At 44.1% G+C, this 26337-nt stretch overlaps 1 protein-coding gene across 1 annotated transcript in view; it reads left to right on the top strand.

Moving 5' to 3' along the window:
• Positions 1-26337, top strand: part of pde4dip (phosphodiesterase 4D interacting protein) — a 445155-nt gene that overhangs the window by 238904 nt on the left and 179914 nt on the right. Inside the window, exon 9 of the mRNA XM_080195665.1 lies at positions 20241-20294. Coding sequence (XP_080051791.1) covers positions 20241-20294 — 54 coding nt within the window. The remainder of the gene's footprint in view (positions 1-20240; positions 20295-26337) is intronic.

Below are 26337 nucleotides of genomic sequence, written 5' to 3'. Positions count from 1 at the left end.
TGTTCGAATGCCAAGGTAAAGGGTACGGCCAATTGGATAAGTGCACAAGTGCCCTTCCATTTCTGAGGTAAAATGGGTCTCAAAGTCCTCCCTCCACAGTACCACCATAGATCAGCTCTAGGTACCTGGATTTGGGAGTAGTTTCCTCCCTCGGTGGTGTCGCTGACTTCCTTAACTGTTCCACACCTATCGAAGCTTCCCACTTCCCTGTCCAATCCATCCCCAGTCCGGGTGATACAGGTGTGATGTATCCCCGTTACTCCGGAAAAAGGGGGGGGTTGAGACGCCCTGTTCAGTTTGATTGGGGGAAATGTCAGGCTCAAGGAGCGACAAGTGGGGTCTCCCCAAGCCTCTCTGTTTTGATACAGTTTCACCATACACTCCATTTCAGCTGGTTCTTTATCCCATCCCAGCGGGAATGGGACCACCTGGGGAGTTGGCCGGCTACTGGTGCACGCATAACAGTTACCTTTTCCGACACTTTGTACTGTATATTTGACCCATTCTATCCAGGTGTTTGCTTCCCTGAATCCCGTTTCTATTTCAATGGTCTCTCTTAAATCCTTTACCTCCACTACCCTGACTTCTCCCGAGACTCCCCGGCTAGGGGCGGAGGAGTTCCTGGTTTCGGCATTTTTGACTGTAACCCGCACACAACACAGGGCCGCCCCCACCCTCCCTGTGTGTTCCTTGATCTTGACCCCAAAAACTTGTCCGTCGAGGCCCTCTGTCCCACCGTCGTCTGACTTTTTTATGGTGAGGTAGAGGGGGTTACATTGGTTTAGCTTACAGTCTCTGGGAAAGATCTTCCGTGGAACCAGTGATACTTTCTCGCGAATCCTTAACTTAACGTCTTCATTTAACCCCCCTACTTGACAAGATTCTACTTTCCCCTGTTCGTTTTTAGTACACTTTGGGTTCTTATCGAAGACAAGTAATTCTATTTCCCTCCCCTGGTATCTCTTCTGCCCCGTAAGGTCGTCTTTGCAGGGTACCATTCGACAGAGGTCGATCTCAATTACCTGTGCCTGGGGTGATTGGATTATAGTAAGGGAGTACACTTGGGCCGCCTGCCCAGCACCTATGCCCCCATAGAGTAAACATATTATTAGTAACATCCCGCTATTGCCGTATATTGCCCAAATTGACATATCAAAAATCAAGTCCAATCAGTTCTTCGCGGTGTGGTGGCCAGGAGTAGGCACTTCTTCTGCTGGTTCTGGCACCGGTCCTTTCACTCGAGTGTAATGCGTCCAGCCTTTCTCAGCCGTGCGGATAGCCGTTTCCGTGGTCAGAAGTACTAAGTAGGGACCATCCCAGATCGGTTCTAAAGTCCGGAGTTTCCAGTTCTTGATTAGGACCCAATGCCCTGGCTTGATGGTGTGTATCGCAAACTCGAGAGGTGGTGTCTGTGCCAGGAGTCCCTGTTGGCGTAAATGAGATAGAGCAGACCCCAGGACCTCAACATATTTATGCACAAATACATCGCGGGACTCGAATGTGGGGAGTTCCCCTTTTGGCCCATTAAAGGGGAGACCGAACATTATTTCGTATGGGGACACCCCCAAGTCCCGTCGTGGCTGCGTTCGTATTTGCAGCAAGGCAAGGGGAAGGCACTTGGTCCAGGGCAACCCGGTCTCTGTCCTGAGTTTTGTCAGCTGTTTTTTAATAGTCTGATTCATTCTTTCCACCTTGCCCGAGGACGGGGGATGCCAAGGGGTGTGGAAATCCCAGCTTACCCCCACTGCCCGCACTATGTTCTGTAGGACAGTGGACGTAAACTGGCTCCCCTGGTCTGAATCGATGGCCCGGGGGAGTCCGTATCGTGGGATAATTTGTTCGAGAAGGACCTTGCTAACCTGTGTCGCCGAGGCTATGGCGGTTGGGTACGCCTCAACCCACCCTGTCAAGTGGTCCACTATTACCAAAAGATATTTCAGGCGCCCTATGGGGGGGGAGTTCGGTATAATCCACTTGGATATACTCGAAGGGCCTATAGGCTGGGCTTCTCCCTCCTTGCTTCGTATTCTGTCTCAGTCCTTTTTTATTTATCTTCCGACAAATTACACAATCTTTCGTGACTTGCTTAGCCACAGTGTATAAACCGGGATGTGCGTACTGACGCAGAAATGCATCGCACATCGCCTGTGTCCCCCAGTGTCCTCCCCGATGGAGATGACTAATTATGTCTCTGGTCATCGGTTGGTTTAATAGTTGTCGACCATCGGGTAATGTCCATTTCCCTCTTTCATCTTTCTGACCCCCAAGTGATTTTAGCTCGGCTTCTTCCTTTTCGCTAAATGCTGGTGTTTCTATTACTTCAGACACTTGGGGCACCCAGACCAAGCAGTCCACTATCTCCTCCTCCGTCCCTGCCAATTTTGCTTGTTCGTCCGCCAACTGGTTCCCCTTTGTCTCTATCCCATTGTCTCTCTGGTGTCCTTTTACATGGACCACAGCAATTTCCCGTGGCCCCAGCAGGTCTTTTAATATTTTAGTAACCAATTCCTCATGTATCAATTCTTTTCCCCTACTATTTATCATTCCCCTTTCCTTCCAAATTTTTCCAAAAGTGTGTACCACCCCGAACGCATACTTGGAGTCGGTGTAGATGGTCCCTATCAATCCCTCTAAGCCCTTGAGAGCCCGGTGTAGAGCATATAATTCACATGTCTGGGCAGACCAGACATTAGGCAGTCGCCCCCTTTCTACCACATTCCAGCCAGCTTCACTAATGATCGCGTATCCATTATGCCTTTTTCCGTTTACCACCCGGGAGGATCCATCTATATACCATCGCTTTCCAGTGTGAAGAGGGGAGTCCCTTAGATCCTCCCTTACCTTACTCTGGAGATCTATTATGTCCGAACAGCAATGTTCGAGTCCCTTGCCTTCTTCCCCCTTCCAGAGGAATTCAGCTGGGTTCTGACAGGAATTGACCTCTATCTTAAGATCGTCCCGATCTAGCAAAATGGCCTCATACTTCAAGATTCTTGAGTCCGTCAGCCATCTTCCAGCCCTCTGATTTAAAATAGTCCTAACCTGGTGGGGGGTAATGACCGTCAAGGGTGCCCCAAATGTCAGCTTCCTACTTTCTTCCACCAATTTGGCCGTGGCAGCCACCGCCTGGACACATTCTGGCCAGCCTCGGGAAACTGGGTCCAGTATCTTTGATAAGAATGCCACTGGCTTCCTTTTTCCCCCCCAATCTTGGGTTAAAACTCCGAGGGCGGTTCCCTGTTTGGCATTTACAAAGAGTCTGAATGCCTTACTGAAATCTGGCAAGCTCAAGACTGGCGCGGTCATCAATTTCTGTTTCAGGGTCTCAATTAGTTCCTCCTCTTTCTCGTCCCACTGGATTTTGTTAGGAGCCCCCTCTACAAGTTTTAGGTACAGACCCTTGGTTAGGGGGGCATAGTCGTCTATCCATAATCGGCAATAACCTAAGAGTCCCAAAAACATTCGTAGCTCTCTCTTAGTTCCCGGGAGTCCCAGTTCAACTATTCCCCTCACCCTTTCCGGACTTATTCTCTTCTGTCCCTGGCTTATCAAGTGTCCCAGATACTTAACCTCTCTTTCTGCATATTGGAGCTTCTTCTGGCTCACCCTTAGTCCCTGTCCTGCCAAATAATTCAGAAGGGTATTTGTTCCCGCTACGACCTCCGCTTCTGTGGGTCCGGACAACAGGAGGTCATCCACATACTGTATGAGTTTTAGGGCTGGGGAAAGGATCAGTCCCTCTAATACCTGCTCTAAAATCTGACCAAACAAATTTGGCGATTCAGTGAACCCCTGGGGAAGCACTGTCCAGCGGTATTGCTGCTTCCTGCCCGTGTCAGGGTCCTCCCACTCGAAGGCGAATAAGTCTCTACTGGCCTCGTCCAACGGGCAGGCCCAGAAGGCATCCTTTAAATCCACTACACTGAACCATTCATGTTCTGGGAGTATCCGCCCCAGTATAGTGTATGGGTTCGGCACCACCGGGTGTCGTACCTGTACAATCTTATTGATTTCCCTCAAGTCTTGGACCATTCTGTAACTGCCGTCAGACTTTCGGACTGGCAAAATGGGAGAGTTATATCTCGACATACATGGTTCCACCAGCCCATCACTTATCAGGTCTTTCATCACTTCTTTCAGGCCCTGTCTCCCTTCCCGGGAGATAGGATACTGACGTATCTTGACAGAGGGGCTCTGGGGCTTAAGATCAATTTTTACAGGCTGAATCGAGAGTCGCCCTCTGTTTCCCTTGGCCGTCCATACTCTAGAGTCTATACCCGTGAGTCGGTCCTCGCTAAGGTATGACATAGTTACCACCAGGTCTTCGTCGTCCCCTACATTTATTCGGAGCCCGAAGCGGATTATCAGGTCCCGCCCCAACAGACCATAGGGGAGATGAGGGAGGTGGAGGAGCTCTGCTAAAAGCTCCTCTTCCTCCCATTGTAGTACCTGTGGTTCAAATAGTTTCGCCCTAAATACCCCTCCCTTTACTCCTGATATGTTCAACATTTTAGTTTGGTAATTGGCTCCTGTAGGATAGATTGGGATTGAGGATCTGCCTGCCCCCGTGTCGACTAAAAATGTAACATCCTCCTTTTGTGGACCCACCTTTAAATTTACCAGGGGTTCTTGGTAGGTCCTTTTTCCGATTCTCCCCTGACCCCTCTAATCAACCTCACATTCCATTTCATAAATCCCTTCTCGTTCCTTCTTAAATTCAGGACACTCTCTTTTGAAGTGTCCCGGTTTCCCACAGTGGTAACACCCGGCCACCCGGGGCCGGTCACCACCGTAAAATTCTCCTCGTCCTCTACCTCGGCCCCTCCTGGCCCCCCTTTCCTTCCAACCTCCCCTTGACCTTCCTCTACCTACTGTATATCCTTCATCCGTTATCCCGGTGGACTTACATACTTCCCTAACGGCTGCCACCATCATCTTTGCCTTCTGCTTTTCCTTTACAACCTCTCTCTGCACAAAGACCTTCTGCGCTTCCCGCAATAATTCCGCCATGTCCTTCCCACTCCAATCCTCAATCTTTTGTAGTTTTCTCTGGATATCTGGCCAGGATTTCGTTACAAAATTAATTTTTAGCATTCCCTTTCCAATTTCATCATCAGGATCGATTCCTGAATATTTGCGGACAGACTCCCTCAGTCTGTCTAAGAACGTGCTGGGTGATTCATCTTTTCCTTGCCTAATATCAAATGCTTTTGCCACATTCTGCTGCTTGGGGACACATGTCTGGATCCCCCGAATTATAAGATTCCGGAGATCCGACATGTTTGTCCGCCCTTCCTGGGTATTATGATTCCAATTTGGATCCTCAAGAGGGTATTTTTGATCTCCCCTGAGTTGTTCTTGCTGTTGGTGATCCCTATCCCAAATTTCCATGGCCCTATTTCGGATCATAACTCCTTCATCGTAGTTGAATAATATGCTCATTATGGCCCGGAGTTCCCCCCAAGTATACATGCTTGGACCCAGGAATTGGTCAAGTTGTGTCGCTACCGCGACAGGGTCCTCTAGGAGAGGGGGCAACTCCTTCCTAAGTTGTCGGATGTCTGCCGAGTTAAGAGGCACCACCACGAACCCTGTCTCTCTTTGTCCGAAGGGAACCTCCCTGAGAGGGTGCATTTCCACCTCGGGCGCTGAAGCCCCATTATTCTGCTGTTGTTCCAGGGACTGTTTTATTACCAACCTCTCGGACCTCCGCAGACCCTCAACTGGGGGTCCGCCTCCTGTGCCGTTCTCAAGATTTATGAGATCATCCCCTCGGGGCCCTTGGGCCCCATTATTATTTGGTTGATATGCAGGGGGTACATTTGGTACAGGAGGGGGTGGCGGCGGGAGGTTGTCAAGAGGGTCCCATTGCCCCGGTCTGCTCTGTGGGATCATTGGATACAGGGAGACTGGCTGTGGCGATCTACTCATCGCGCCCACCCAACAGGCAGCGTACTTACTTTCCTCGGGGTTAAAGGGTTGTTTACTATTAACATATAAATTTAATATCTGACAGACCCAATCCTCATCCGATCCATATTTTGGCCACAATACAGATGGTTTCCGGATTGGTTCCTTCGTCCACACAAAACAACAATATTTTATCATAACCTTCTTTTTTAAGTCCTTAGTTTTTCGGTCCCCATCCCAATTTTCTAACTGTATCCCCAGAGGACTGTCGGGGGGTATTCCCTTTTCATCATTATTATTTCCCGGTTTCCCATCCTTACTCTTGGACGGTTTACCTCCCATGGTTAGTCTTCAGTTGTCGTCTTGGACACAAGTTAATTTATTTGTGCCCTCAGATCAAACTGTCATAACCATAAAGTCGTCAAGGAAGAAAATGACTCTCACCCTTAATCAGCCGAATTCCCGGGAGAGAAATTTCTTACCTTGATCCGTGCACGGAGTTGTCCGACTTCTTCCAATGATGTGTATACCCTCTCACAGATTTCAGTCACAGTCCTAGCAGTCCTAGTGTATAGAAGTCATCCGTGTGATTTCCAGGGTCCAGAATTATCTCAACTGAGTGGTTTCAGATTCCCCTCCTCCCAGACCAAAACGACGTTTTTACATGTAAATATACACTAGACGCGTCTTATTCCATCGATTTGGTCTAGTCGAGGGAAACCCCCGTTATAATTCCAGATCCCGGACGAGCCCCCAATTGTGAGAAACGGTCAGATACTCACTTTATGATTCCCCCCCTTGAATCAAATACACGGATGAGTTCAGCTAACTGTCGGTTTATTCGATCTTGCAAGAAAGGGTGCCGTCCCGTGGGTACACACACCTTGCTTTACACAATCTTAGTTTATATACATTTTTCCTAGATAACAATAGGACAGCCCTCCTTTCTTTATTGGGTACCACTCCTTAATCTCTTTACTGAGTGATCTCCTCCCTTGTTGACATCCCATTAACTCTAATCCAATCACCCCTTTTAAGGCTTAAATCGTTTTACCTCTCATCAATTCAGCTAACTCTTTTTCATTGTCCCGTAAATTGCTTACCCATTTATTTTATATGGTGTAAATCTCTTTTAGGCTATGCTGAAGACCCCGAGCGCCTGCCAGTCTCATGTTTTTATTTTCTTCTTTTTCTGCGTGTTTCATCATCTGCTGGTCTTAGCGTTTAACCCCTCAGGTTACACTAACGGTTCTGTCATGGTTTCTGCCCCAGATGGCTTGACTCAAAAATTACACTACCGCTACCATCCCTCACATGTCTAATTGACGATAGCTCTGTTTTGTGCTATAATGACTCTATTGGGTTCATCGAGTCCAAGGCATCTGTCTTTGGAGTAATCTAGTTAGTACCATTTCCCCACTATCCCTATAAGTTTATTTCTCTGAAGTGCCTATTTAATTTCCTTTTGAAATTAATGAGTGTCTCTGCTTCTATCATTCTGATTGGCAATGAGTTCCTGGTCAGACCTGAAACCATTCTGCTAATTCCCCTGTGCACCTTCTCATGGACCCTCATGTCCTTCCTATGGACTCTCACGTCCTTCTTATAGAGAGTGCAATGCTCTAGTTATAGTCCAACCAGAGCTTTATAAACTTTTGTACTCAAGACTTGTATTTATGAAGCTCAAGACCTCATATGCTTTGTTAGTTATTCCCCCAATATACCCAACCACCTCCAAAGATCTATGCACAAAGTCTCTCCAACTCTCCTCTATTTATGCCATAATGTCTATATTTCTTCTCCTTATCCCTTCTGCCAAAATGCATCACCGTACACTTCTGTATATTGAATTCTATCAATCACATGTCTGCCCATTCTGCTACTATATATGTCCTGTTGCAGTCATTTGTTATCATCATCACTAGAAACTGGGCCTGCAGCAGCTTGGTACAGATAACTGGTGATAACTGGAGGACACTGGTGGGTGTGGTGTATAGGCCTCCAAATAATAACTTTGAGGTGGGGCGGGCTATAAACAAGCAAATAATTGATGCGTGCAGAAACAGAACGACGATTAATTTTGGGGGATTTTAATCTGCATGTTGATTGGATGACCCAAGTCGGACGCGGTGGGCTTGAGGGACAGTTCTTGGAATGCTATCGGGATAGTTTCCTTGAACAGTATGCGATGGAACCTACGAGGGAGCGAGCTATCTTAGATCTGGTGTTGTGTAACAAGGCAGGTAGAATTAGGGATCCTCTTGTGAGGGATCCGCTTGGGATGAGTGATCATAATATGGTTGAATTTTTGATGCAGATGGAGAATGAGAAAGTAGGGTCCCGAACCTGTGTCCTCTGTTTGAACAGAAGAGAGTATAATAGGATGAGAGCGGAATTGGCGAATGTGGATTGGGGGTGCAGATTGGTTAGTAGGGCGGCTGGGGAACAGTGGAGGATTTTTAAGGAGATCTTTTTCAGTACTCAGCAGAAATATATTCTGATGGTAAAGAAGGACTGTAGGAGAAGGGATAGTAAAAAGTCTGACAACACCAGGTTTTAGTCCAACCTATTTATTTGATAATATACTCACAAGCTTTCGGGGTTAGCCCCTTCGTCAGGTGAATGGAGAGTTCTGGCCTCAGACAGAGCATATAAAGCACAGACAGTTTAGAGATTACTGATTAGAATGCGAATCCTTACACAGTCACGGCAAGTGACTTGCCTGGGTTTGCAAAACCTCACTTACTGTACTGTCTGGAGACAATACACATCTCTTTAAACTGTGATCAGTGCTCCTTCCACTCACATTATCAGCCACTTCAGGTCTTGAACAGCAGGTTAGGTGTAAGGATTCGCATTCTAATCAGTAATCTCTAAACTGTCTGTGCTTTATATGCTCTGTCTGAGGCCAGAACTCTCCATTCACCTGACGAAGGGGCTAACCCCGAAAGCTTGTGAGTATATTATCAAATAAATAGGTTGGACTAAAACCTGGTGTTGTCAGACTTTTTACTGTGTTTACGCCAGTCCAACACCGGCATACCCACATCAGGAGAAGGGATAACCAGCCGTGGTTATCGCAGGAAATGAAGGAGAGTATTAAACTAAAAGCTGATGCGTTCAGAGTGGCTAAAAATAGTGGGCGATTAGAAGATTGGGAAAGATTTAAAAATCAACAAAGAATGACTAAGAAGGTGATAAAGAAAGGAAGGATAGACTATGAAGCTAAACTAGCACTAAATATAAAAAATGTCAGTAAAAGTTTTTACAAATATATAAAGAGGAGGAGGCTAGCTAGAATGAATGTTGGAGCCTTGGAGGATGAGAGAGGGGATTTAGCTGTGGGCGATGAGGAAATGGCTGAGGCTTTAAATAAGTTCTTTGCCTCAGTCTTCACGGAGGAGGACATGAATAGTTCGCCGGATATTAACAATAGAAGGATGGGAGGAGTTGAGGGCCTAAATGCGATTACTGTCACTAGAGAGGTAGTGTTTGATAGACTAATGGGACTGATGGTGGACAAGTCCCCAGGACTGGATGGAATGCATTCCAGAGTTCTGAAAGAAATGGCAGAGGTGATTTATTTATCAAAATTCGCTGGACTCCGGGGAAATGCCAGAAGATTGGAAAACGGCTAATGTTACGCCGCTGTTTAAAAAAAGGTAACAGACAAAAGGCAGGGAATTATAGGCCGGTTAGTTTAACGTCTGTAGTTGGAAAAATGCTAGAATCCGTCATCAAAGAAGAAATAGCGAGGCACCTAGAAAAGAATGGTTTGATCGAGCAGACGCAGCACAGATTTGTTAAGGGGAAGTCGTGTTTGACGAATTTATTGGATTTCTATGAGGATGTGACTAGTGCAGTAGACAAAGGGGAACCAGTGGATATGGTGTTTCTCGATTTTCAAAAGGCGTTTGATAAGGTGCCTCTCGAAAGGTTGCTACAGAAGGTTAGGATGCACGGAGTTGGGGGTAAGGTGTTAGCATGGATAGAGGATTGGCTATCTAATAGGAAGCAGAGAGTTGGTATCAATGGGTGCTATTCTGGTTGGTGACTAGTGGAGTGCCGCAGGGATCGGTTCTAGGGCCTTAACTGTTTACCATTTATATAGATGATCTGGAGGAGGGGGCTGAGTGTAGGGTGGCGAAATTTGCTGATGACACGAAGATGAGTGGAAAAGCAAATTGCATGGAGGGTGTGGAAAGTCTGCAGAGAGATCTGGATAGGCTGAGTGAGTGAGCAAGGACCTGGCAGATGGAGTATAATGTTAGCAAGTGTGAGGTTATCCACTTTGGCAGAAATAATAGTAGGAGGGATTATTATTTAAGAAGCAAAAAGCTGCAGCATGCTACGGTGCAGAGGGACCTGGGGGTCCTTGTGCATGAGTCACAAACACCCAATCTGCAGGTGATCAAGAAGGCAAGTGAAATGTTGGCCTTCATAGCGAGGGGGATAGAATATAAAAGTAGGGAGGTCTTGCTGCAACTGTACAGGGTACTGGTGAGGCCGCAGCTGGAGTACTGTATGCAATTTTGGCCACGGCACTTGCGCAAGGATATATTGGCCTTGGGGGGAGTGCAGAGGAGGTTCACTAGGCTGATACCAGAGATGAGGGGGTTGGACTATGAAGAGAGACTGAATAGACTAGGTCTGTACTTGTTGGAGTTTAGAAGGATGAGGGGGGATCTTATAGAGACGTATAAGATAATGAGGGAGATGGATAGGGTAGAGGTAGAGAGATTCTTCCCGCTGAGAAAGGATAGCAGGACTAGAGGGCACAGCCTCAAGATAAAGGGGGGACAGTTTAGATCAGAGTTGAGGAGGAACTTCTTCACTCAAAGGGTGGTGAATCTCTGGAATTCTCTGCCCGTTGAAGTGGTGGAGGCTACCTCGCTAAACATATTTAAGTCACGGGTAGATAGGTTTCTGGTAGACAAGGGAATTAAGGGTTATGGGGAGAAAGTGGGAAAGTGGAACTGATCCACTTCAGATCAGCCATGATCTTATTGAATGGCGGGGCAGGCTCGGAGGGCTAGATGGCCTACTCCTGCTCCTATTTCTTATGTTCTTAACTGATGTACATCTTGTCTTTGTGTAAGAATGCAAAATGAGCAACAGAGAGTTGATAGCTCTTTTTTATATTTTCCTGGTCCTTTTTGTCATTGAAGTGACTCGCACGAAGTTAGAAACTACCGTACTTGCTTTGATGAACAGAATACCTTAATCTCCAAGCTTTAGTTCTTGATTCACATTCCCATTATGTGGAGCTCTATGAATGGAGGCACTAATTTACCAAGTAAATAACTGATGATTCATATGTTCTCAAGTCTATGACACATTGGTCAATAAATCTCTCCTTAAACTTGTGACTAGAAATGCCATTAATAATATCAGACAATATGTTATTCAGCTACTTTGTTATTGAATGTTTATTATGTTTTGCAGTAACAATCAAGAAATTAAGTGCATGATACCTTTCACTGTGTCTCATTACTTAGTTTTCATTTTGCTCTGTTTCTCATTACTTTAAGAAGTCTCACAACACCAGGTTAAAGTTCAACAGGTTTATTTGGTAGCACAAGCCACTAGCTTTCAGAGCACTGCTCCTTCATCAGGTGAGTGAGATTTCAGTTCACAAACAGGGCATATAAAGATACAAACTCAATTTACATAATAATGGTTGAAATGTGAGTCTTTACAGGCAATCAAGTCTTAAAGGTACAGACAACGTGAGTGAAGAAAGGGTTAAGCACAAGTTAGAGATGTGTATTGTCTCCAGCCAGGACAGTTAGTGAGATTTTGAAAGCCCAGGCAAGTTGTGGAAGTTACAGATAGTGTGACATGAGCCCAAGATCCCAGTTGAGGTTGTCTTCATGTGTGCGGAACTTGGCTATCAGTCTCTGCTCAGCGATGTTGCATTATCATGTGCCGTGAACATCTCACATGAGAACACCATCCGCCAGGTACACAGTACATACACTTGCAACTCGGCCAATGTTGTCTACCTGATACACTGCAGGAAAAAATGTCCCACGGTATGGTACGTTGGAGAGACCATGCAGACGCTATGATAATGGATGAATGAACACCACTCGACAGTCACCAGGGAAGAGTGTTCTCCTCGTGTTGGGAAACATTTCAGCGGTCATGGGCATTCGGCCTCTGATCTTCAGGGAAGCATTCTCCACAGTAGCCTTCACGACACATGGCAATGCAGAGTCGCTGAGCGGAGACTGATAACCAAGTTCCCCACACATAAAGACAGCCTCAGCCGGGATCTTGGGTTCACGTCACACTACCTGTAACCTCCCGTGACTTGCCTGGGCTTGCAAAATCTCACCAACTGTCCTGGCTGGAGACAATACCTATCTCTAACCTGTGCGTAACCCTCTCACATTGCCTGTATCTTTAAGACTTGATTACCTGTAAAAGGCTCGCATTCCAACCATTATTTTGTAAATTGAGTTTGTGTCTTTACATGCCCTGTTTGTGAACTGAAATCCCATGTACCTGTTGAAGGAGCAGCGCTCTGAAAGCTAGTGGCTTGTGCTACCAAATAAACCTGTTGGACTTTAACCTGGTGTTGTGAGACTTCTTATTGTGTTTACCCCAGCCCAACGCTGGCATCTCCACATCAAGGCTGATATTATTTTGCCAGTTCCATATAGAACTGGGTGCAACATTAGTTCCTGTTACAAACTTCTCCAAGTTTGGTCACTCTAAGCTGAAGTAAAACACTCTGTCCTCCACAGATAAGTAACTTGCTTCTGCTTGATGTTCTGTATAGGAATAGGCTGAAAACTTTTGGAACTCTCATGCAAGGGTTTAAGTGCAGGAGAATTATCTGGTATCTTTTCTTGCTGACAATCAGAAGATGACACCATAATAACTTCCATGTATCTTGCTCACCTTTTATTTCAACATCATTATTATTTTGTGAAAATCTTCATAAGCTTGCTGGAGACCAATGCAGAAAACATCAAAATGTATAGATGCATGGAATTGGTTCTGTATATTTAACACCGTAGCACAAAAGGCCAGTTAACCCAACAGCAACTCACAAAGAATGTTGAATACTTATGGCACAGATGGCAGCCATTCAGCCCATCTTGACTGTGCCAGCTGCAAAAGAGTTATTCAGTCTAATCCCACTTTCCAGTTCTTGGTCCACAACCCTGTAGGTTACGGCACTACAAGTGCATATCTAAGTATTTTAACTTAAATACCTTGAGGATTTGTGTCTCTACCATCCTTTCAGGCAATGAGTTCCAGAACCCCACCACCCTCTGAGGGAAAAGCATTCTTCTCAACAGCCTAGCAATTGTTCTGCTAATTATTTTAAATCTGTCCTCTGGCTATTGGCCTCTCTACTAATGGAAATAAGCTCTTTCTATCTAGACCTGACGTATTTGGAGGGGGAGGGGAAACATCTCAATTGAATCTCCCATTGGTCTCTCCCATCCCTAATAAAACAATCTCAGCCTTTCCTCACAGCTAAACTTCTCCATTCCGTTGATATCTTTTCTTGCTGATGATCAGAAGATGACACCATAACAACCTCCATGTATCTTGATCATCTTTTGTTTTATTATTATTATTTTGTGAAAACCTCCATAAGCTTGCTGGAGACCAATGTAGAAAACATCTGCAAAATGTATAAATACATGGATATATAAAAAGGAAGAGGCTGGTGAGAGGGGGGACTTAGTGGTAGGGGATGGGGAAATGGCTGAGGTCTTGAATAACTTTTTTGTTCTGGTCTTCACGGAGGAGGACGTGAATAATTTGCCAGGTGTCAGCGATGGAAAGGTGGTAGGACTGGAGGGTCTTAATGACATTATTGTTACTAGAGAGGCGGTGCTCGACAGACTGGAGGGACTGATTGTGGACAAGTCCCCAGGACCGGATGGAATGCATCCGAGGGTCCTGAAAGAAATGGCGGAGGTGATAGTGGATGCCTTGGTGGTTATTTTCCAGATGTCGCTGGATTCCGGGGAAGTGCTGGAAGATTGGAAAACGGCTAATGTTACGCCATTGTTTAAGAAGGGTAGCAGGCAAAAGGCAGGGAATTATAGGCCGGTTAGTTTAACGTCTGTAGTTGGAAAAATGTTAGAATCCGTCATCAAGGAGGAAATAGTGAGGCATCTTGAGGGGAATTGCTTGATAGAGCAGACGCAGCACGGTTTCGTTAAGGGGAAGTCGTGTCTGACAAATTTATTGGAGCTCTATGAGGATGCGTTTAGGGCGGTGGATGGAGAAGAGCCGGTGGATGTGGTCTGTCTTGATTTTCAGAAGGCGTTTGACAAGGTACCTCACAAGAGGTTATTGCAGAAGGTAAGGGGGCATGGAGTTGGGGGTAGGGTGTTAGCGTGGATAGAGGATTGGTTGTCAAATAGGCAGAGAGTGGGGGTTAATGGGTGCTATTCGGATTGGCAGTTGGTGACTAGTGGAGTGCCCCAGGGGTCGGTGCTGGGGCCTCAGCTATTTACCATTTATATAGATGATCTGGAGGAGGGAACCGAGTGTATGGTGTCGAAATTTGCTGATGACACCAAGATTGGTGGAACGGCAAATTGTGCGGCGGATGTGGAGAGTCTGCAGAAGGATCTAGATAAGCTGGGCGAATGGGCCAGGAACTGGCAAATGGAATTTAATGTTGGCAAGTGCAAGGTGGTCCACTTTGGTAGGAATAATGGTAGGAAGGACTATTACTTACGTGGCGAAAAACTGCAGCAGGCGACGGTGCAGAGGGACCTCGGGGTCCTTGTGCATGAGTCGCAAAAACCCAGCCTGCAGGTGGTCCAGACGTCACTGGATTCCGGGGAAGTGCCGGAAGATTGGAAAACGGCTAATGTTACACCGTTGTTTAAGAAGGGTGCCAGGCAAAAGGCGGGGAATTATAGGCCTGTTAGTCTAACGTCTGTTGTAGGTAAAATGTTAGAATCCGTCATCAAGGAGGAAATAGCGAGGCATCTTGAGGGGAACTGCTTGATAGAGCAGACGCAGCACGGTTTCGTTAAAGGGAAGTCGTGTCTGACAAATTTACTGGAGTTCTATGAGGATGTGTCTAGGGCGGTGGATAGAGGAGAGCCGGTGGATGTGGTCTGTCTTGATTTTCAGAAGGCGTTTGACAAGGTACCTCACAAGAGGTTATTGCAGAAGGTAAGGGGGCATGGAGTTGGGGGTAGGGTGTTAGCATGGATAGCGGACTGGTTGTCAAATAGGAGGCAGAGAGTAGGGGTCAATGGGTGCTATTCGGATTGGCGGATGGTGACTAGTGGAGTGCCCCAGGGGTCGGTGCTGGGGCCTCAGCTATTTACCGTTTATATAGATGATCTGGAGGAGGGAACTGAGTGTATGGTGTCGAAATTTGCTGATGACACCAAAATTGGTGGAAAGGCAAATTGTGCGGAGGGTGTGGAGAGTCTGCAGAAGGATCTAGATAGGCTGGGCGAATGGGCCAGGAACTGGCAAATGGAATTTAATGTTGGCAAGTGCGAGGTGGTCCACTTTGGTAAGAATAATGGTAGGAAGGATTATTACTTACGTGGAGAAAAACTGCAGCAGGCGACGGTGCAGAGGGACCTCGGGGTCCTTGTGCATGAGTCGCAAAAACCCAGCTCGCAGGTGCAGCAGGTGGTCAGGAAGGCGAATGGGATGCTGGCCTTCATCGCGAGGGGGATTGAATATAAAAGTAGGGAGGTCTTGCTGCGGCTGTATAGGGCATTGGTGAGGCCGCAGCTGGAGTACTGTGTGCAGTTTTGGGCGCCGCACTTACGCAAGGATATTTTGGCCTTGGAGGGAGTGCAGAGGAGGTTTACTAGGCTGATGCCGGAGTTGAGGGGGTTGAGCTATGAGGAGAGGCTGAATAAACTAGGCTTGTACTCATTAGAGTTTAGGAGAATGAGGGGAGATCTCATTGAGACGTATAAGATGATGAATGGGATGGATAGGATAGAGGTGGAGAGACTCTTCCCGCTCAGAAAGGACAGTAGGACTAGGGGGCACAGCCTCAAAATAAAGAGGGGGTGGTTTAGAACGGAGTTGAGGAGGAACTTCTTCATTCAAAGGGTGGTGAATTTCTGGAATTCTCTGCCCGTTGAAGTGGTGGAGGCTGCCTCGCTAAATATTTTTAAGATGCGGGTTGATGGATTTTTGATAAGCGAGGGGATTAAGGGTTATGGGGAGAGGGCAGGAATGTGGAACTGAGCCATGACAGATCAGCCATGATCTTATTGAATGGCGGGGCAGGCTCGAAGGGCTAGATGGCCTACTCCTGCTCCTATTTCTTATGTTCTTATGAATTGGTTCTGTATATTTAACACTGCAGCACAAAAGGCCAGCTAATCCAACATCGTCATAAATCTGCAGTGCACCATATCTAATACAAACACATCCTGTTGTCATGTGATGACCAGAGCTGTATCTAGTTATGAGCAAACTAAAGCTTCATGAAGTTTTAGCATAACCTCCTTGTGCCTATGCTTTGAATACCAAAGGAAAGTATCCTGTATGCCTTCTTAACCACCTTATTTACTTATCCTATATATGTAAATAAATATTTATCCTTTTTTTATATTTAAACTTATCTTAAAGCCTGTTGATGTCTGTTATTTTAAGTCACAGCACTTGTTGCAGTCAATTGCAAGATGACAAATAACAGGGAAAGATTATCCCACCACCTATCCCAATCTGTAACAAATTGGTTGCTCATTCAGAACTAGCAAATATTACAAGTTGTAGAAGGTTAATGACCATGACTTTAAGGAATTCCTGCGAATGACTGAGTATGAATGAATGCTGTTGTGTTTATCTTTCCTTTTATTCTCTGTGAGGTAACAAAACAAAAAATGAAATACAAAGGAATTTCCCTTTTCTTTCGGGGAGATGTGATGGTCACATCATGTGCATAAAGATAATAGGGCAGTGGGCTCAGCTACATGGAATAACGAACACTGTACGCTCTCAAAGTGATTTCCAGAAAGTCAGGTGAAGTTTCTGGACAAACAGAGAAACAAAATGACTGGGAAGCTACGTAAAATTAAAATAAGGTTTTCCAGGTGCAAGTTGCCTGCTCTTTACCATCTCAATGGAAGAGATTTAAAAGACAATGGCCACCAGACCTGTCGGCACTGAAGATGGAATGTCAAGTAGGGCTTTTAGTGAGCTAATTAAACTGGTATGTTGATAGTATAGCAATCATTCCCTGTACCTTGCCCCCCTCCCCTGATTCCTCCCATTGTGCATTAATCACCTTTGCCCCAGTCCACTCCGTGTACAATAGGTACATTAAAACTGCATCATACGACCAATACTAGTAAGAGGGGGATATTAGCACTTTACTACACCAAAATGGAAACCAGCAAAACAGTCTGGCACCAGCAGCACAAAGGGAACACAGGCAACAAATAATAAAAGAAACCTGCCTTTAAAATTCAGTAATCTCAGGCAATGAAAAGAGCCAATTTGTTGTCACCTGCAAGACTATATTTTTTCTCTGTCGAAACATGGCCACAGTTTTGAATGAAAGCCCAGAAACTTCAACCTCCATTTGTCTTAAAGGACAAAATGTGAATCATTCAGGCCTGCAATCCTTTTCATCTTACAGGACTGTTTTTAAAAAAACACATTACTTGTTTGTTGTTACTCTGTTAGTAATCTAAGTGCATGTCTCATTTCTGGATTCATCTTTTCTTGTGTTTATCATACAATCCTTACAATGCAGGAGGAGGCCATTTGGCCCATTGAGCCTGCACCGACAACAATCCCACAAAGGCCCTATCCCCATAATCTCATGTATTTACCCTGCTAGTCTCCCTGAGACTAGGGTCTATTTAGCATGGCAAATCATCCTGACCCACATATCTTTGGAGTGTCGGAAGAAACCAAAGCACCCGGAGGAGACCCACTCTGACAATTGGAGAAGGTGCAAACTCCACACAGACAATCACCTGAGGCCAGAATTGAACCTGGATCCCTGGCACTGTGAGGCAACAGTGCTAACCACTCTGCCACCATGCTGCCCCTCTATGCATGGCTATGCATTTGAGGGAGTGGATGTTTGTTGTATTTATTTTTCTGATATTGTGCAAATAAACATTTATCCTTTCTTTTGAATTAAATTTACCAGAAAGGTTGTTCATGTCTATTCTTTATGTCACAATACTCAAAAGTTTTAAAACGCTCTTTCTTAAAATAGGTTTTGACACAGTCAGCCAAGAGGTGAAGAAAATGGGGAAAAGTTATCCCATCACCTCTCTCTCTCCCTCTTTCTCTGTCCATAAAACCTGTATTTTGTCTGTCAGACACTCCAAGGACCCTCTGTTTCTCTACATTTCTCAGTATCCTACCACTTATTCATTATTTTCCTCGTGAAAAGTATTACCTCACACTTCTCTGGATCGAATATCATTTGCCACTTTTCTGCCTATCTGTTCAGTCTATTGAAACTTTCCTACAGTCTGTAGTTTTCTTCTTCACAATCAACCATGAACCAATTTTTGTATCATTTGAAAACTACTTAATAATTCCCTATGTTTAAGTTTAAATCATTGAAATGTAACACAAAAGCAAGGGATACTATAGTGAACCCTGCAGAATCCCACTGGAAGCCTTCCAGTCACAAAAATAACCATTTTTATAGTTTTGTCCCTGCTACTGGGCCAATTTTGGATCCAACTTTTTGTTTGTCCTTCAATTCGTGGGCTTTTTTTGTTCGGACCAGTCTGTCACCTGGGACTTTGTCAAAAGCCTTAAACTCCACATAGACTACGCAATCCCTCATTGATCCTACTTGTTATCTCCGCAAAACATTTGATTAGGTTAGTCAGACAAAACATTCCCTTTCATAGAATCCCTACAGTGCAGAAGGAGGCCATTTGGCCCATCAAGTTTGCACCAAACAGTTCCACCCAGACCTGGTTCCCGTAACCCTTTGTATTTAGCCTATTAACCCCCGACACTAGGTTTTTTAGTTCAGCATAGCCAATCAACCTAACCCGCACACCTGGACCTTCATTAATTTGTGCTTCTATGATATATATACTGTTCCTCAAATGTTTCCTCTAAGTTGTCTACTGAGGTTAAGCTGACTGATTTGTAATCACTCTGTCGATCCATTCTTCCCTTTTTAAACAATAATACAACATTAGCATTCCTCCAGCAACATGGCTGTGGCCAAATAGGATTGGAAAATGGTCAGAGCTCAGCTATTTCCAGCCTTGCTTCTGTTAGCAGTTTGTGATGCATTTCATTTGATCCTGCTCAGTTATCTACTTCAAAGATGTACAATCCCTTTCACTATCCAATATTTCACACTCCTCCTTAATTACAGTGTCTGCATTTTTAACTGCAAGGTAGTCATCAAGAATCATGCCTCCACACACACACTAGTTTTTTTGTTTTTTTATCATTCCTCTTATTCTCTTATTTTTTATGTAGGTTATAAATCATATTTGGGATTTCCTTGATTTTTTTACTTGTTTTTATGCCCTTTCTTTATTCTCCTAACTTCCTTTCAATTTTATCCTTGCATTTTCTACACTTCCCAAGACTTTCTGCATTATTGGCTGGGGGTCTAGAATAAACAGTCAGTCTCAGGATACAAGTAGGTTAGATAGAACGAGATGACGAAATACCTCTTCACTCAGAGTGGTGAACCTGGGGAATCCTTCACCACAGAAGGCTGTGGGGGCCAAGTGAATAAGTATATTTAAGAAGGAAATAGATAAAATTTTCTAGACTGTAAACATGACAAGGATTATGGGGAGAGTGCAAAACTATGGCATTGAGATAGAGGATCAGCCATGATCATATTGAAATGCCGAGCAGATCCAAATAGCAGAATGACCTACGTATTGAGCTCTGAGCCAGAATTCTCTGGCCATTCATGCCCCATTGCTGCATTCTCGTGAGGATGGAGAATCAGTCAAATCTTTGTTCACTGCAGCGGGCTAGAAAATCCCACTGGTGTGAATGGCCGGCCTGATATCAGTGATAAGCTGCTCTTTTATGCCTTAGCCTAACTCTGTATTTTGGCATCTGGAAGGAGTGTGAGGTGAGTTGGGAGTCCCACATCTTTTTTTCTTTCTGGGAACATATTTGTTCCAACTAATTGAATATGGATGTTTTAATTCGAAATGCTTGTGACTACTGTTTTTATTTGAGAATGCCACTGACAGAGAGAACAAAGAATGAGGTTGCCCGTTGCAATGTTAAAGCATGTCAACTGTACTCCAAGGCCAAGTGCAATTTCTCAGGGATTACCGGATTGCTGAATAAAGGAATGCCCTGCCTCACAGTAACCAATCTTTTTTTTTCTGTTTTGCTAGGATTTGCAAGATGAACTGGGCAGGGAGAAGTTGCGGACGCAGCAGGAAATGCAGGTAGGTGTAAATTTCTTTACATCAACTATTCCACTTCAATAAGGCTGTGTGTCTTGATTTTATTCCACTTTATTAGCTTCACTGAATTCACACCTCCAGTGGAGCTAATTATGTTCACTAGCATGGGTGGTGCCAGATTTAATATTATGTCTGAGCACTGTAAACTTACACTATTTAATCTTCCTTGTTCTTAACTACTGAGTTCATTCAGGTGACTTCTGAAAATGTTGTAAACTGATTTGGGCATTACTTACAGCACAACTAAATCTGTTGTGTAATTGAGTGCAGCAAAACAGCTTTGTTTGCATCACATTCAAGATTACCTGAACTTGAGTCACGGTCATTTCATCAAAACAATCCTTAATGCATATAACACATTGTTTAATTTTTTGACTGCAGTTCCAAACTTTTCTTAATCAATCTTAATCTTAATCTTTCTTAATCAATTTGTCCAGAGTGGCAAATTAAAGAGATTCACTCTATTCATGAATAAACTTTAAAATTTTGGTTCAGTGGTAGTGCTGTTGTCTCTGTTAGGAAGTTATGAGTTCACACTTCTGCTTCAGGGACTGAGCACATAATCTAGACTGAGGAAATGATAGATGCTGTATTTCAGATGAGACCTTAAACCATGGAAGTGTCAGCTTGTTCAGAATGTAAAAAGGTCACGTGACACCATTTTGAAGAAGAGTTGGGAATTGTCCAGGTGTTCTAACCAACATTTATTCCTCAGCCAAGACCAGGAAATCAGATTAACCAGTTATAGCTCATGCACTAGCACATGTTTATCTTTATAACAATAATGAGTAACTTTAGAATAATTCATCCTTGTTTGAGACATCCTGGACGTACACGTTTGTTCGTATAAATTTTCTATATGAAAATAATAATTAAATGTAGTGTTAAATGTATTTAATTCACTCAAAGATATATGTGAGGACTGTTAGAATATTACTTTGAATATCCTACTATTTAAGTGCCTCTTGATAATAACAAATGAAAAAAACAACAAGATCATGTTTGGTGGCATTGGTTCTGGGATGAATGTTGGACAGAATTCTTGAGAGAACATCCTGTTCTTCCTTTGTTTAACATATCACCTGATAACAGGCAACTTTGACATTGCAGCAATTCCTCAATACCACTCTGAAGTATAAGCTTAAATTATGTGAGTTAAGAATTGTGCCATTAAGTCAAGCCAACACACAGGCATATATGATAAAACTGTGCATGTGGTTCCTGTTTGCTTCCACAAGTTATGACCAGTGTATCATATTGGGACTTTGTGCTTTACTTAGTAAGACAACAGTTTACTAATTATAAGCTTAAAAAAGGAGCCTATTCTCATCTTGCAAGAATACTTGCACTTTATCTCAATTAATGGATCCAGTATTGAACATGTACAATACACGTTGTAGTGTATGGAGTATGTAGTGATTATGTTGGAAAAACTTCAATTGCCATGTTGCTCCTATGTGGAATTTAGTCATGTGCATGACCAATGTTAACAACAGTTCCGTGAACGGCAATTCACTGCAAGAGATAACCATCATTGTACCACTCAAGTTTCTTGGCAAGGTATTAAGAATGTAAATGTAGACAGGTTTTATCTCATTGCATTGGTCCAATATTTTAAGTTATGTGCCTGAAGCCATCATAATTCCAACTGACCCTTCTGTTCTTCCAGTTGACACCAGTGACTTCAGCAAAGAAAAGAAAATCAGACCTAAAATGTCTTGGGTTTATCTTAAAATTGTAATGTTTCAAATTTATGATTTGATTTGCATTGCTTGTTTGACCATACAATGCCACAGTCTGCTACTCCAAATATTGGCTGGACTTTCTCCTATTCCAGCAGAGTAAGACTGCTGCCTCAGAGCGTCACTGACCTGGGTTCGATTCCCAGCTTGGGTCACGGTCTGTGCGGAGTCTGCACGCTCTCACTGTGTCTGTGTGGGTTTTCTCTGGGTGCTCTGGTTTCCTCCCACAGTCTAAAAGATGTGCTGGTTAGATGCGTTGGCCATGCTAAATTCGCTCTGTGCACCCAAACAGGTGCCAGAGTGTGGCGACTAGGAGATTTGCACAGTAACTTCATGCAGTGCTAATGTAAGCCTACTTGTGACACTAATAAATAAACTTTAAACTTTTACATGTCTTGCTAAAACCCAATCAAGATCCATTTTCTTGGCTTGGGGCTCATAAAAAATAAAATGCGCATAAGGCTGCTAGTAGAAGCCTGTTGCCAATATGGACCCTCCAGTGAAAACAGAATATTAATGGTACCGCAGCAGGGGTGTCACTGAAGTACCAGAAAAGCCAGTGAGAGACCTTTCAAGGAGCAGAAATACCCTGAAGAAGTATTGCACCACAATGGTCTCAGCTGAAACCATGTCTTCCCATAGCTAAATACAGAGAGAGATTAGAAAACCACTGCCTCGTACAAGCTTAGCATTGAAGTAGACCCATGAAACAAAGCCCCTGTCTTTGAGTAGTTCAAGTAGATATATTTAAAAAATGCAATGGCAATATTTGCAGGAAAGCAGGAAATTTATCTGTGCATTTTTCCTCATCAAAGCTTTGTGCAAAAATACACATCGGAATTTATCAGTTTTTTTGCCCAAGTGTCAACTTCGGTGAGAAAAATGGAGGGTAACTCGGCAGTTGCACTGCCGGCTTCTCGTGGCATATTTTAGACGCTGTCAAAAAACATCGAAGGGCTGGATTGCGCAATATCACTCTGCCACCTGTCCCATTGCAACTTTGGCTTTTAAAAAATCTGGTGCCCTTTGGAAAGAGAGCAGAAAATCTCCACTACAGTCTGACATCTCTTTTCCAAATCTGCTGCTTTTAGTATGATGTAGCTGTCTTCTTACTAAATAGTCTATCCCTTAACACTTACCTAAGGCCATGATCTTAACTGAGGCCTTCAATGGGAGGTGCAGTCTGATCATCAGGATCCTCAGTGTCTGGAACATCCCATGCTGGCTCTCCTATTCAGCAGGAACATCGTAAGCTACTGCCAATATTCTGTTCGCTTATCAGACTTTTGTGGCAGTAGGTGAATGGCCATGAGCTCACTGTCATTTACTTCTGTTCTTTGTGAAGGCTTTCTGAGTGCAAAATGACTGCTGCATTTCCACATTTAACAACAGAATGAACCATAGTGCACAAGGACCATGTATAGCATTTAGCAATTTTTGAGGTATAAGTGGTCGAATTGATTTAGTGTCTTTTTTTCATAGAACTATAGAAAGGTTATGGTGCAGAAAGAAGCCATTCAGTTCATCATCTCAAAAAAAGAGGCAGGGCAGCACAGTAGTTAGTACTGCTGCCTCACAATGCCAGAGACCAAGGTTCGATTACGGCCTTGGGTGACTGTGTGGCGTTTGCATGTTCTCCTTCACTCAAAGGGTGGTGAATCTCTGGAATTCTCTGCCCGTTGAAGTGGTGGAGGCTACCTCGCTAAATATTTTTAAGATGCGGGTTGATGGGTTTTTGATAAGAGAGGGGATTAAGGGTTATGGGGAGAGGGCGGGAATGTGGAACTGAGCCACGACAGATCAGCCATGATCTTATTGAATGGCGGGGCAGGCTCGAAGGGCTAGTTGGCCTACTCCTGCTCCTATTTCTTATGTTCTTATGCTCTGTGTCTGCATGAGTTTCCTCTGGATGTTCCTGTTTCCTCCATGATACAAAGATGTGTAGGTTAGGTAGATTGGCCATTGTAAATGCGCAAGGTTATCGGGAAAGGGTGGGGTTTGGCCTAGTTGAGATGCTCTTTTGGAGAGTCAGTGGGCTGACTCACCGGAAATTTTATTTTAAGAAAGGAAAAACTGGCCGCTCATTTTAATTCCACTTTCCAAATATTTTTGCGGCCTCTGTGTTCTCCTCAAAACTTGCGTTCTCACATAGTTTTGTATCATCAGCAAACTTGCATTCATTACTCTCCATCTTTGTCTAAGTCATTAAGATGGATTGTAAGTAGTTGAGGCCCAAGAACTGATGCTTGCCGCACTCGAGCCATAGCCTGTCAATGGGAAATACCTTGTTCATTCCAATCTTTAGCTTCCTGTCTCTGAATCAATCATCTATAATTACCTCAACTCCATGAACCCTTGTCTTGTGCATTCAAGTTTTGTGTCATACCTTATCCAAGTGTACTCCTTCTGCTGGTTCCCTGTCACCTACCCTACTGATTACATCCTCAAAAATTTCTAATAAATTTGTCAAACAACATGGGCGGCACAGTAGCACAGTGGTTAGCACTGCTGCTTCACAGCTCCAGGGACCTAGGTTCGATTCCCAGCTTGGGTCACTGTCTGTGTGGAGTTTGCATATTTTCCTCATGTCTGCGTGGGTTTCTGCCAGGTGCTCCGGTTTCCTCCTACAATCCAAAGATGTGCAGGTTAGGTTGATTGCCACGCTAAAATTGTCCCTTAGTGTCCTGAGATATGTAGGTTAGAGGGATTAGTGGGCAAATATGTAGGGATATGGGGGTAGGGCCTGAGTGGGATTGGGGTCGGTGCAGACTTGATGGGCCAAATGGCTTCTTTCTGCATTGTAGGGTATCTATGATTATCTAGAAGATTTCCTTTTCAAAACCATGTAGACTTTGATCATGCTATGAATTTCTAGATGAAAAATAAGTTGAGATTGTTATTGGGACAATTAACTAAAAAGGGGGGGAAAGAGTGATTTACGTTTTGAAGTGTTGTCAAGTAGTTAAACACAGCAGACAAACCCAGGCAGCAAGATACTGCAAGCAGTTTATCTATTTTTATTAATGATCATTGAGGGTATTGGAAGATTATCCATGTTAGAGTCAAAGAGGTTTACAGCACAAAAAAAAGAGACCTTTCAGCCCATCATGACTGTGATGGCCATCAAGCACCTATCTACTTTAATCCCATTTTACAGCACCTGATCCATAGTGTTGTATGTTGTGGCATTTCAAGTGCCACAACATCTAAATGCTTCTTCAACGATGAGGTGGAGATGCCTGTGTTGGACTGGGGTGGGCACAGTAAGAAGTCTCAACACCAGCTTAAAGTCTAACAGGTTTATTTGGAATCACGAGCTTTCAGAACATTGCTACTTCATCAGGTGAGTGGAGGTAAGTTCAAAAACATGGCATAAATAGGCAAAGTCACAATTGCAACATAATTACAGACTGGAATGTAAAGAATTGTTGGAATGTGTGTCTTTATAGGAATCGAGTCTTTACAGGTACAAACAGTGTGCATGGAGTGAGGGATAATCACAGGTTAAAGGGGTGTGATTTGTCTGAAGCTAGGACAGTTAACAGGATTTTGCAAACCCAGGCAGTATGGTGGGGGTTATGCGTAGTGTGACATGAACCCAAGATCCCCGTTGAGGCTGTCCTCATGCATGTGGAACTTGGCTAAAAGTTTCTGCTCGGTGATTCTGCTTTTCCATGTATCTTGAAGGCCACCTTGGAGAACGCCTACCTGAAGATCAGAGACTGAATGTCCTTGAATGCTGAAGTGCTCCTCTACTCAAAGGGAACACTCCTGCCTGGCAATTGTGTGGTGTCCATTCAGTAGTTGTGTCTTTGCCTATATACGCCATGTTTGTAACCTCCACTCATCTGATGAAGAAGCAGCATTCTGAAAGCTTGTGACGCCAAATAAACTTGTTCCCCTGGGTGTTGAGAGACTTCGTACAATTCCTCTACCACCCTTTCAGATAGGGAATTCCAGATTCTCTCAACTCTCTGGGTAAAAAGGTTTTTCCTGAAATACCCTCTAAATGGCCTGATTCGTACCTTAAAACTATGCCTTCTGGTATTGACCCATAGGAATTGTGCCATAGGATCTGAACCTATATATTAGTTTGACATCTCAATTGGAAAAACTATACATTTGAGCATAAAACACTCCTTCAATATTACACTGAGTTCACAGACTAGGTCATCTGCTAAATCTATGGTGCAGAGGCAGCACTAAAACTATATTATTATAAAATCAAACTGGCAGTTATCATTTCAGCTGGCATTTGTATCAACCTATAAAATCTTCCCTTA

This window comes from Carcharhinus amblyrhynchos, chromosome 9 (assembly GCF_965287045.1).
Source record: "Carcharhinus amblyrhynchos chromosome 9, sCarAmb.v2.hapA, whole genome shotgun sequence".
Lineage (NCBI taxonomy): Eukaryota > Metazoa > Chordata > Chondrichthyes > Carcharhiniformes > Carcharhinidae > Carcharhinus > Carcharhinus amblyrhynchos.
The sequence above is the reverse complement of the archived record's forward strand: the minus strand, read 5'-3'. Positions and strand labels throughout refer to the sequence as shown.